General features: G+C 45.5%; 1 protein-coding gene and 1 long non-coding RNA gene across 2 annotated transcripts in view; one reads left to right on the top strand and one right to left on the bottom strand.

Moving 5' to 3' along the window:
* The window catches only part of LOC133564197 (uncharacterized), a 285115-nt gene that overhangs the window by 135601 nt on the left and 136042 nt on the right, over positions 1-13472 (top strand). The gene's annotated exons all lie outside the window — the stretch shown is intronic.
* Positions 1-13472, bottom strand: part of ptpn4a (protein tyrosine phosphatase non-receptor type 4a) — a 179720-nt gene that overhangs the window by 108783 nt on the left and 57465 nt on the right. The window contains exon 2 of the mRNA XM_061918340.1: positions 10089-10243. Coding sequence (XP_061774324.1) covers positions 10089-10226 — 138 coding nt within the window. The 5' untranslated portion in view covers positions 10227-10243. The remainder of the gene's footprint in view (positions 1-10088; positions 10244-13472) is intronic.

Genomic DNA, 13472 nt, shown 5'->3' with positions numbered 1-13472 from the left:
CGTCCCATAAATGCTTTAAAATGTAATATTGGAAATTCCTGGTATCGGTTTCAAAAAGTACAAATAATGGCTTTTTAAAATGCCGCTGTGCATAGTGGTACACGGACGTAGGGAGAAGTACAGAACGCCGATAAACTTTAAAGGCACTGCCTTTGCGTGCTGGACCAATCAAACACAAGTGAATGCAAGGCATACTTGGTCAACAGCCATACAGGTCACACTGAGGGTGGCCGTATAAACAACTTTAAAGGCCTACTGAAATGAGATTTTCTTATTCAAACGGCGATAGCAGGTCCATTCTATGTGTCATACTTGATCATTTCGCGATATTGCCATATTTTTGCTGAAAGGATTTAGTAGAGAACATCGACGATAAAGTTCACAACTTTTGGTCGCTAATAAAAAAGCCTTGCCTTTACCGGAAGTATGTGCGCGTGACGTCACAAGTTGCGGAGTTCCACACATATTCACATTGTTTATAATGGGAGTCGCCAGCAGCAAGAGCAATTTGGACCGAGAAAGCGACAATTTCCCTATTAATTTGAGCAAGGATGAAAGATTCGTGAATTAGGATATTGATAGTGAAGGACTAGAGAAAAAAAAAAAAAGCGACGGCTCCGGGCGTTGGCAGTGTGAGCGTTTCAGATGTAATTAGACACATTTACTAAGATAATTCTGGAAGATCCCTCATCTGCTTATTGTTTTAAAAGTGTTTTAGTGAGATTGTTAAGATTCTAAAGACATACCTCGAGGTCGGGTGGCTGCGGTGAACACGCAGTGTCTCAGAGAGAAGCCGAGCTCACCGCTGCCTTTTTTTGACAGCTGCTGCAGGACGACGAATAATCCAATGATGTCTCCGGTAAGATATATATATCACAATTTTCCCATCTAAAAACATGCCGGTTGACGTAGAGAAAACATGTTCCCTCGACCGCTCTGCTTCACAACAAATACAGAAACACCGGCTGTGTCTCGGTGCTAAAGACAGCTGCAATCCACCGCTTTCCACCAACAGCATTGTTCCTTATATTCTCCATTATTAATTGAATAAATTGCAAAAGATTCAGCAACACAGATGTCCAGAATACTAGTGTAATTATGCGATTAAAGCAGACGACTTTTAGCCGCTAGTTGTGCGGCGCTAATATTTCCTGACAGTCCGTGATGCATTCCGCGACGTTTTCAACAAGAAACTCGCGGGAAATTTAAAATTGCAATTTAGTAAACTAAAAAAGGCCATATTGGCATGTGTTGCAATGTTAAGATTTCATCAACTATCAGACTGCGTGGTCAGAAGTAGTGGGTTTCAGTAGGCCTTTAACAATATTACAAATATGCGCCAAACTGTGAACCCTCACCAAACAATGATAAACACATTTCGGGAAAACACCCGCACCGTAACACAACATAAACACAACATAACCCCTTGCAGCACTAACTCTTCCGGGATGCTACAATATACTATATAATACATCATTTCCATTAATAAGAGTAAATGTTTGCTTACTGTGAAGTCCATCTTAACGTGCACTTATTCCATTTTTAAAGGCAATTTGTATGTTTCTTCCAGTTTGTCTAAAACAGCTGGTGTGAAAATTACTCGGAGCTGTTTTTATTCCTTGTTGACCGGGAAACATTCCTCACTTTGTAGGAAACGTGCACATCGTACACTGTGAACACAGACGCCAGGACGAGGGCAAGCATGTCGGTGCATTCTTTCTGCTCCTTTTCCACAACAACCTACCAGAGGAAACTCTGGTATTTTGGATGGCCGCCGGGCTGAACCAAGCGTGACGTCGTAAAAAAAAAAAAAACAACAACAAAAAAACGACACGAGACAAAAAGAAATAGAGTAAAACAAGAGCGAGTACACACAGCTGAGGGACAGTACGAAGACAACGAGCTATAGAGAAAAAGACAAAAGTGAGCAGCCAAGAGAGAAAGTGATTGACGACGCCACTGAACGAGACAAACCCTCTTTGTGGTTCCTTCCATCAGTCCACCGAGCTCACTGACAGAAATAGTGTCTGCATGCGTGAGAACGACACAATTAAGTGTTGACAACACCCGAGCAATTAAGATGAGGTATTTTCTTCATTAGGCAAAGGGAAATTTAACTGACAAAGTCAAAGAACTAAGACTTGCTAGATTTTAAAAAACTTTTTAAAGGGGACCTTTAATGCAAAACCACCTTTTCTTAGTACTTGCTTTTGTGAAACGGGCTGGGCAGGTTTGTCTCTGTGCGATAAAGAAAATGACTATATCGTGATATTGGAGTATACGTTCTCACGCAGTTGCTTTTAGCTGCGAGCATTACACTACAGCAGGGGTGCCCATTACGTCGATCGCGAGTTACCAGTCGACCACGGGGGGTGTGTCAGTCGATCTCCAGCCAGGCTTTTAAAAAAAATAGACCTAAAAATTAGTGATCATCAATCTTCACCAAGACGTCACTTAAATGACATTCACGGTACCGGAGGGTCTTGTGAGATGACGCTGGCTGCTGCAAGATCATTATTATGAAAATATGACCGAGAGGAAGGCGAGAAACACTTTTTATTTCAACAGACTCTCGCGCCGTACCTTCCGTCAAAACTCTAAAGGCCGACTGCACATTTCCTATCTTCACAATAAAAGCCCTGCTTCATGCTGCCTGCGCTAACTAAATACAGAGTCTCGGAAAACTGGCGTGCACAAGCGATCCCTCAGAAAGCTGGCGTGCACATCACTTGTGCACGCCAGCTTTCCGAGACTCTTATTTTGTTAGCGCAGGCAGCATGAAGCAGGGCTTTTATTGTGAAGATAGGAAATGTGCAGTCGGCCTTTAGAGTTTTGACGGAAGGGACGGCGCGAAAGTCTGTTGAAATAAAAAGTGTTTCTCGCCTTCCTCTCTGTCATTTTTTCATAATAATGAACTGGCAGCAGCCAGCGTCATCTCACAAGACCCTCGGGTGCCGTGAATGTCAATCAAGCAAGCTACGGAATTTGCCGCCAATGTTTTTCTTGTAAAGTGTATGGAAGCTGGATGAATTAGATGCCAAAAACCAACCACTTTCATGTGGTATTGTACAGAAAGGACAACTTTTTTTCTCCTCCATTTGAAAATGCGGGCGTTATCATTATTACTGTCTGATTCCAATCAATGCAAGTCATCAGAATCAGGTAATACACCAACTTATATTCTTGTCTTCGTGAAAGAAAGACATCTATATGTGTTACACATGCTTGTATTATCATCAAACACATTTAACTTGTTTACAAAAATGTCTCTTTCATAAATAAATAAATATAAATGATATATATAAATGATGTAGATCCCCTCGAGTTGGTCAATTGAAAAGTAGCTCGCCTGCAGAAAAAGTGAGGGCACCCCTACACTACAGGCTCTTCTTCACTCTGTCTTGTCTCTCCTTCTCACGGACAGTAAGCGCACCTTCTTACATACGTCACATACGTATACGCCCTCGCGTAGCAGAGAGGTAGCGGCATGGGTGACGTTAGCTGTGGTGCGAGTGGTAAGACGAGAGAAAGAAGGTGCGAATCTGATAACAAATGAAGTAAGAATTAATTCCCAAGAAAAACAGCAAGGGGTCCATCGTCTGGCGGTGGTTTGGCTTCAAGCTGGAAGATGTCGAACAGACAACCCTAATTTGTCAAGCGTTGCTACAAAAAGTAGCATTACTGCTAATATGTAGCATCATTTGAAAAGTCACCTTCTAGAGAATGAAGAGTGCTTAGTCCGCATGTCAACATCTCCGTTCGGTGCGACATGCCCACAAAATCATGCACTAAAGTGCACTTCATTTGTTTAAAACTATTGTAGTGGCGTTCTCTACAAAAAGTGCACTTTAATTCAGTGTTGTTTTGATATTTCATTGCGGAGAGGCGGAGCCGGCAGTCCGACAGCGAGGCTGGGCACACTGTAGCCCAGCCCAAGATGGCGGCGAGGAGGCGCGGCCGGCAGTCCCGACAGCGAGGCAGGGCACGCTGGAGCCCAGCCCAAGATGGCGAAGAGGAGGCGTGGACTGCGAGCAAGTAGCGAGGCGGGGCGCGCCGAAATCAACCCCGCAAATATCAGGTGCGTGGGTCGCCCACCTGGGCACAATTTAAATCTCCTCTCGCACTGTTTAAAAGGGCAGCGGCCGTAAACGCCGGAGGGAGAGACGGAGAGAGAAGAAGCCAGAGTGAAGCCGATGCTGAACGAGAGCAAGAGAGAGCCGTAGAGACTTTTTATTATTGAAAAATAAAAGAAAGTCTAACCTGCGCAACAATGTCCTTCCTGGGTGGTCCTGAGAACCCGCACGACAGCAAGGGACTGTCACAGTCCTCTAGTGACACCATGCACAAATGTGTACTAATAGCTTGTTTTAAAATGTCTCTGACAATCTTGCACTTTCTGTTTTGGAAATGACATGAATGTTTGTGCCACAGTTTAATAACTGTTTAATAAATACAATTTTAGTCAACTGACTTAGTTGTGATTTCCCTCTCTGCATGAAAGTTTAAAAGTAGCATATATTAATGCAGTATGAAGAAGAATGTTTTAATGTAGACACATAGAACCATCATACTGCTGTGATGCGGATCGTTTCCCAAAGGCAGCGTGCAGGTTGGACAATGACTTATTTTCCATAAATCAGTCCTTGACACAAAAAAGCAGGAAAAATACAAAGAAACACAAGAAGAGCGTGCTAATTGCATGAGGAGCTAAGGCAGAAAAGTAGCACTGGAAAGCGAACATAGAAACAGGAATCAATGTAGTACTAACGCAACTTGTTGCAACATAACACCCAGACAGAGTGTGGCGAAAGGCAGGAATAAATACACCATGTTGCCAAAAGTATTTGGCCACCTGCCTTGACTCACATATGAACTTGAAATGCCCTCCCATTCCTCATTATAGGGTTCAATATGATGTGGGTCCACCTTTTGCAGCCATCGCAGCTTCAACTCTTCTGGGAAGGCTGTCCACAAGGTTGTGGAGTGTGTTTATAGGAATTTTCCACCATTCTTCTCAAAGCGCATTGGGGTAGCGATGAGGTGACGACTTAATATAAAACATTCTCATGCATTTTTATGTTCAAGAAGTTGCGTTAATGGTAAGAAGTAATTGATTTATTATTGGTCAGTGTTGGGTTCTTCAGACCACCAAGCACCGACATGAGAGCCTGTTTTAGGGTTAAAATATTGTTGTTTTTTTTTCAATTAGTCTCTCAGTTGCTTTCCAGCAATTGTCTTTTTCTCTTTCGTCCTCACTCGCGCTCTGGCTCCAGCCCCAGCCCTGTCTCTCCTCCTGGCTGCTGCTTCTTATGCTTATGCCTTTAAATAGACTCCCTTTTTAGACCAGTTGATCTGCCGTTTCTTTTCTTTTTCTCCTATGTCCCACTCTCCCTTGTGGAGGGGGTACGGTCCGATCCGGTGGCGATGTACTGCTTGCCTGTGTATCGGCTGGGGACATCGCTGCGCTGCTTATCCGCCTCCGCTTGGGATGGTTTCTTGCTGGCTCCGCTGTGAACGGAACTCTCGCTGCTGTGGTGGATCCGCTTTGGACTGGACTCTCGCGACTGTGTTGGATCAGTTATGGATTGAACTCTCACAGTATCATGTTAGACCCGCTCGACATCCATTGCTTTCCTCCTCTCCAAGGTTCTCATAGTAATCATTGTCACCGACGTCTCACTGGGTGTGAGTTTTCCTTGCCCTTATGTGGGCCTACCGAGGATGTCGTAGTGGTTTGTGCAGCCCTTTGAGACACTAGTGATTTAGGGCTATATAAGTAAACATTGATTGATTGATTGACTTGTCCAGGGTGTACACTGCCTTCCGCCCGATTGTAGCTGAGATAGGCACCAGCGACCCCAAAGGGAATAAGTGTTAAAAAATGGATGGATGGATAGCGGGGGGTGTATATTGTAGCGCCCCAGAAGAGTTAGTGCTGCAAGGGGTTCTGGGTATTTGTTCTGTTGTGTTTATGTTGTGTTACGTTGTTCTCCCGAAATGTGTTTGTTTAGTGTGTGTTCACAGTGTGGCGCATATTTGTAACAAGTGTTAAAGTTGTTAATGCGGCCACCCTCAGTGTGACCTGTATGGCTGTTGACCAAGTATGCTTGCATTCACTTGTGTGTGTGTGTGTGTCTGTGTGTTTAAAAGCCGCATCTATTGTGTGATTGGACCGACACGCTTTTTGTACGGAGGAAAAGCGAACGTGACGACAGTAGATTGCACGGTACAGTACATATTCCGTACAATTGACCACTAAAAGGTGACACCCGAATAAGCTTTTCAACTTGTTTAAGTCGGGGTCCACGTAAATCAATTCATGGTAAAAGTTGTTTATACAGCCACCCTCAGTGTGACCTGTATGGCTGTTGACCAAGTATGGCTCGCATTCGATTGTGTGTGTGTAGAAGCCGCATATATTATGTGACGCTGTTTGTACGGAGGAAAAGCGGAGGTGACGACAGGTTGTAGAGGACGCCAAAGGCAGTGCCTTTAAGGCACGCCCCCAATATTGTTGTCCAGGTGGAAATTGGGAGAAATTCGGGAGAATGGTTGCCCCGGGAGATTTTCGGGAGGGGCACTGAAATTCGTGAGTCACCCGGGAAAAAAATCGAGAGTGTTGGAAAGTATGATCATGACCCTGCTTCCAAATTGTTAGGGTCAAATACGAACAAAGCTTTTTTTTTTCCCCCAACACAAAGTCTTCCATTTCAAGGTCGTCAACACCCACCACCCCTCCTTTCCACCCCTGACGCTTTCGTTTCCATGACAATAAGTCAGAGCGGCTGGATCCGACTAGAATGAAGGCCGGTCAGAACTGGGATCAATAGAAGTATTGTTGCTCTCAGGATGGCCGGTCTTTCCAGGAAGTTAGTGCGGCTGCAGGGTTCTGATCAATGACACTGACAGAGACCGAGGCATTCATTCTGCTGGAGGCGGGGAGGAGGGGGACTATGGGGGTTTGTGAGCAGGAAGCGGAGCGGTTGAGGAGGACCATAACGCGCTGACATTTATTTTTTTTACTTGGCTGCTTTCGTGACGGTGCTCAGTGGAATATCCATCCATCCATCCATCATCTTCCGCTTATCCGAGGTCGGGTCGCGGGGGCAACAGCCTAAGCAGGGAAGCCCAGACTTCCCTCTCTCCAGCCACTTCGTCCAGCTCTTCCCGGGGGATCCCGAGGCGTTCCCAGGCCAGCCGGGAGACATAGTCTTCCCAACGTGTCCTGGGTCTTCCCCGTGGCCTCCTACCAGCTGGACGTGCCCTAAACACCTCCCTAGGGAGGCGTTCGGGTGGCATCCTGACCAGATGCCCGAACCACCTCATCTGGCTCCTCTCCATGTGGAGGAGCAGCGGCTTTACTTTGAGTTCCTCCCGGATGGCAGAGCTTCTCACCCTATCTCTAAGGGAGAGACCTGGAAACTCATTTCGGCCGCTTGTACCCGTGATCTTATCGCTTCGGTCATGACCCAAAGCTCATGACCATAGGTGAGGATGGGAACATAGATCGACCGGTAAATTCAATCAATCAATCAATGTTTACTTACATAGCCCTAAATCACTAGTGTCTCAAAGGGCTGCACAAACCACTACGATATCCTCGGTAGGCCCACATAAGGGCAAGGAAAACTCACACCCAGTGGGACGTCGGTGACAATGATGACTATGAGAACCTTGGAGAGGTGGAAAGCAATGGATGTCGAGCGGGTCTAACATGATACTGTGAAAGTTCAATCCATAATGGATCCAACACAGTCGCGAGAGTCCAGTCCAAAGCGGATCCAACACAGCAGCGAGAGTTCCGTTCACAGCGGAGCCAGCAGGAAACCATCCCAAGCGGAGGCGGATCAGCAGCGCAGAGATGTCCCCAGCCGATACACAGGCGAGCAGTACATGGCCACCGGATTGGACCGGACTCCCTCCACAAAAGAGAGTGGGACATAGAAGAAAAAGAAAAGAAACGGCAGATCAACTGGTCTAAAAAGGGAGTCTATTTAAAGGCTAGAGTATACAAATGAGTTTTAAGGTGAGACTTAAATGCTTCTACTGAGGTGGCATCTCGAACTGTTACCGGGAGGGCATTCCAGAGTACTGGAGCCCGAAATTGAGAGCTTTGCCTTCCGGCTCAGCTCCTTTATCACCAAAACGGATCGATACAACGTCCGCATTACTGAAGACGCCGCACCGATCCGCCTGTCGACCTCACGATCCACTCTTCCCTCACTCGTGAACAAGACTCCTAGATACTTGAACTCCTCCACTTGGGGCAGGGTCTCCTCCCCAACCCGGAGATGGCACTCCACCCTTTTCCGGGCGAGAACCATGGACTCGGACTTAGAGGTGCTGATTCTCATTCCGGTCGCAGCAGAGTGTGAAGCTCAGTGGAATAGTCCGTTTCAAATCGAAGGATTGAAAGGAAACATGCTTCACATGTGGAATTGTTGGAGACGTTGGAACGAGTTCAATAGCCAACGGCGTAGGTTTGGTCCCTGAACACACCACCTGCGACAACAACTTGGTGATGACGTCCTTTTACAACCTCATGCAAAGTTGCACTTATATCTACAAAACCCCAAACCAGTGAAGTTGGTACGTTGTGTAAAATCGTAAATAAAAACAGAATACAAAGTTTTGCAAATTCTTTTCAACTTATATTCAATTGAAAAAAGTTAAAGTAGCAATGATTGCCACACACACACTAGGTGTGGTGAAATTTGTCCTCTGCATTCGACCCATCTCCTTGATCACCCCCTGGGAGGTGAAGGGAGCAGTGAGCAGCAGCGGTGGCAGCGCCCGGGAATCATTTTTTGGTGATTTAACCCCTAATTCCCATCCTTGATGCTGAGTGCCAAACAGGGAGGTAATGGGTCCCATTTTTGTAGTCTTTGGTATGACTCGGCCGGGGTTTGAACTCACAGCATAAAGGGTTGGAATTGGGGTTTAAATCACCAAAATGATTCCCGGGCGTGGCACCGCTGCTGCCCACTGCTCCCCCTCACCTCCCAGGGGGTTGATTAAGGGGATGGGTCAAACGCAGAGGACAAATTTCACCACATCTAGTGTGTGTGTGTGACAATCATTGGTACTTAAAAACTTAAAACATATAAGACTGCAACAAGATTTTCAACGTTTGAACTGGAAAACTTTGTTTTTGCAAATATTAGCTCATTTGGAATTTGGTTCCTGCAACATGTCTCAAAAAAGCTGGCAAAACAGACTGAGAAATTTGAGGAATGCTCATCAGACACTTATTTGGAACATCCCACAGGTGAACAGGCTAATTGGGAACAGTCTATCTGTGTTGGCTCTGTGATGAGATGGGAACTTGTCCATGGTGTAAGCCGCCTTCCGCCCGGATGCAGCTGAGATAGGCTCCAGCACCCCCCGCGACCCCAAAAGGGACAAGCGGTAGAAAATGGACGGATGGATGGATGGGTGCCATGACTGGGTATAAAAGCATCTTCCATGAAATGCTCAGTCATTGACAAATCAAAGTCAACACAAATGCTTGAGCAAATTGTTTAAGAACAACATTTCTCAACCGATTTAGGGATTTCACCATCCATCCATCCATCCTTTTTTCTACCACCTGGCGCCTATCTCAGCTACAATCGTGCGGAAGGCGGCGTACACCCTGGACAAGTCGCCACCAACCCTCTGTAATATCATCAAAAGGTTCAGAGAATCTGGAGAAATCACTGCACGTAAGCAGCAAGGCTGAAAACCGACATTGAATGCCCGTGAACTTAGATCTCTCAGGCGGGACTGCATCGGTGTGTAAGGGATATCACCACATGGGCCCAGGAACACTTCCGAAAACCACTGTCAGTGACTACAGTCCGTCGCTACATCTGTAAGTGCAAGTTAAAACTCTACTATGCAAAGCCAAAGCCATTTATCAACAACACCCGGAAATGCCACCGGGTTCGCTGGGCCCCAGCTCATCTAACAACAAAGCGCTGCGAGAAACCCTAAACTTTCGATCTGTCAATCGAAAAGTAGCTCGCCTGCAGAAAAAGTGTGGGCACCCCTGGACTGAACGGAAAAGTCAAACTCCCACCAACTGTGAATGAAAGTCAAATACTTACGCTGACTTTAAAAGCCTGGACAGTGTTGTCCAGTAGCAGTATGTTGCACACAACCTGCGTGTGGTGCCTGTCTCGCTCCAGCTCCGTCGCCCGGACATTGTAGGATCTGCCAGCAGGCAAGCGGAAGCGCGCGCTCATCACGCTCCGACCAGGATCTGCAGGGTCCAAGAAACACAACAGGAAGGAGATATGAGTGATGAGCGAAACATGATGGAAAAAGCAGCGGAAGTTCAAATAATTTGTCACGCAAGATTATTCACAGTAAATTCCACTGTCAGTATTATTATATATAAACAGGGTGGTTTTGATCTACCTTTCCCCCAAACTGCCGCACGACTAGGCAAGTTTGCACAAGCAAAGACTTGCAGAGAAAGTGCTGCATGTCTAAAGAATGTCAATGAGTACCATAGAAGCAGATTCCTCCGGAGGAATGTCGAAAAAAAAACACAGCTAGCGAGTACTGGAGCACTTTACTACAGGCTGCTTGGGAATGAAAAATGAAAAAAAAAAATTTGAAGTTAACTACCCGAGCAGATCTGAAATGTTTTTATTCCTCCTATTTGATGGTCCCCAAATGTGACAGAGCAGTCCAAGACAAGCAAAATATTCTGTTTTCCATTGACATGTTTAAACAGGAAGTATGAGAATTGTGTAAGGATGTACTGCAACGGGATCGAAATCCATCCAGGTCGGGTCGCGGGGGCAGCAGCCTAAGCAGGGAAGCCCGGACTTTCCTCTCCCCAGGCACTTCGTCCAGCTCTTCCCGGGGTTATGATGGCATTAAAGCGACATTACGATATTATTGTGGTATACTAAGTCTCACCTTAAAACTCATCTGTATACTCTAGCCTCTAAATAGATCTCCTTTTTAGACCAGTTGATCTGCCGCTTCTTTTCTTTCTCCTATGTCCCCCCCCCCCCTCCCTTGTGGAGGGGGTCCGGTCCGATGACCATGGATGAAGTACTGGCTGTCCAGAGTCGAGACCCAGGATGGACCGCTCGCCTGTATCGATTGGGGACATCTCTACACTGCTGATCCGCCTCCGGGATGGACCACTCGCCTGTATCGATTGGGGACATCTCTACACTGCTGATCCGCCTCCGCTTGAGATGGTTTCCTGTGGACGGGACTCTCGCTGCTGTCTTGGATCCGCTTTGGACTGAACTCTCGCGGCTGTGTTGGAGCCACTATGGATTGAACTTTCGCAGCATCATGTTAGACCCGTACGACATCCATTGCTTTCGGTCCCCTGGGGGGGGGGGGTTGCCCACATCTGAGGTCCTCTCCAAGGTTTCTCATAGTCAGCATTGTCACTGGCGTCCCACTGGATGTGAATTCTCCCTGCCCACTGGGTGTGAGTTTTCCTTGCCCTTTTGTGGGTTCTTCCGAGGATGTTGTAGTCGTAATGATTTGTGCAGTCCTTTGAGACATTTGTGATTTGGGGCTATATAAATAAACATTGATTGATTGATTGATTGATACTAGTTTCGTCCCAATACCAGTATTTTGGTACCGGTACCGGTATATGTAGAGGCAAATTAGTACCGAATATGATTCATTAGTATCGCGGTACAATACCAAAAATTTGGACACACCTTCTCATTCATTGCGTTTTCTTCATTTTCATGACTATTTACATTGTAGATTGTCACTGAAGGCACCACCCCGCCTACCGCCCGAATGCAGCAAAGCTAGGCGCCAGCGACCCCCCGCGACCCCAAAAGGGACAAGCGGTAGAAAATGGATTGTCACTGAAGGCATCAAAACTATGAATGAACACATGAGGAGTTATGTACTTAAGAAAAACAGAAAACGGGGGCAGTATAGCTCGGTTGGTAGAGCGGCCGTGTCAGCAACTTAAGGGTTGCAGGTTCGATTCCCGCTTCCGCCATCTGAGTCACTGCCGTTGTGTCCTTGGGCAAGACACTTTACCCACCTGCTCCCAGTGCCACCCACACTGGTTTAAATGTAACTTAGATATTGGGTTTCACTATGTAAAGCGCTTTGAGTCGCTAGAGAAAAGCGCTATATAAATATAATTCACTTCACAAAACATGTTTTATATTCTAGTTTCTTCAAAATAGCCACCCTTTGCTGTGATTACTGTTCGGCACACTCTTGGCATTCTCTCAATGAGATTCAAGCAAACCTGTGAAGTGAAAACCCTTTCGGGTGACTACCTTCTTGAAGCTCATCCAGAGAATGCCAAGAGTGTGCAAGAGTTGATAAAATTCTTCTTTTTCTCTATCTTCTTGTTATGGGACATTCATCCTCCGCAGTTGCCATTTCTAATACAAACCCCGTTTCCATATGAGTTGGGAAATTGTGTTGGATGTAAATATGAACGGAATACAATGATTTGCAAATCACTTTCGACCATATTCAGTTGAAAATGCTACAAAGACAACATATTTGATGTTCAAACTGATAAACATTAACTTAGAATTCCATGCCAGCAACACGTGATGAAAAAGTTGGGAAAGGTGGCAATAAATACTGATAAAGTTGAGGAATGCTCATCAAACACTTATTTGGAACATCCCACAGGTGTGCAGGCTAATTGGGAACAGGTGGGTGCCATGATTGGGTATAAAAACAGCTTCCCAAAAAATGCTCAGTCTTTCGCAAGAAAGGATGGGGCGAGGTACACCCCTTTGTCCACAACTGCGTGAGCAAATAGTCAAACAGTTTAGGAACAACGTTTCTCTAAGTGCAATTGCAAGAAATTTAGGGATTTCAACATCTACGGTCCATAATATCATCAAAAGGTTCTGAAAATCTGGAGAAATCACTCCACGTAAGCGGCATGGCCGGAAACCAACATTGAATGACCGTGACCTTCGATCCCTCAGACGGCACTGTATCAAAAAACCGACATCAATCTCTAAAGGATATCACCACATGGGCTCAGGAATACATCAGAAAACCACTGTCACTAAATACAGTTCGTCGCTACATCTGTAAGTTCAAGTTAAAGCTCTACTATGCAAAGCAAAAGCCATTTATCAACAACATCCAGAAACGCCGCCGGCTTCTCTGGGTCCGAAATCATCTAAGATGGACTGATGCAAAGTGGAAAAGAGTCCTGTGTAGGGCTGGGCGATATTGGCTTTTTTTTTAATATCGCGATATTTTTAGGCCATATCGCGATATACGAAATATATTACGATATTTTGCCTTGGTCTTGAATGAACACTTGATGCATATAATCACGCAGTATGATGATTTTATGTGTCTACAATAAAACATTGTTCTTCATACTTTTAAACTTTCATGCAGAGAGGGAAATTACAACTAAGTCAATTGACCAAAAGTGTATTTGTTAAAGTTATTAAGCAGTGGCACAAACATTCAAGTCATTTCCAAAACATAAATTGCAAGAT

The sequence above is a fragment of the Nerophis ophidion genome, linkage group LG13 (assembly GCF_033978795.1).
Source record: "Nerophis ophidion isolate RoL-2023_Sa linkage group LG13, RoL_Noph_v1.0, whole genome shotgun sequence".
In the NCBI taxonomy this organism is placed as follows: domain Eukaryota; kingdom Metazoa; phylum Chordata; class Actinopteri; order Syngnathiformes; family Syngnathidae; genus Nerophis; species Nerophis ophidion.
This window is presented reverse-complemented; position numbering and strand designations above follow the sequence as displayed.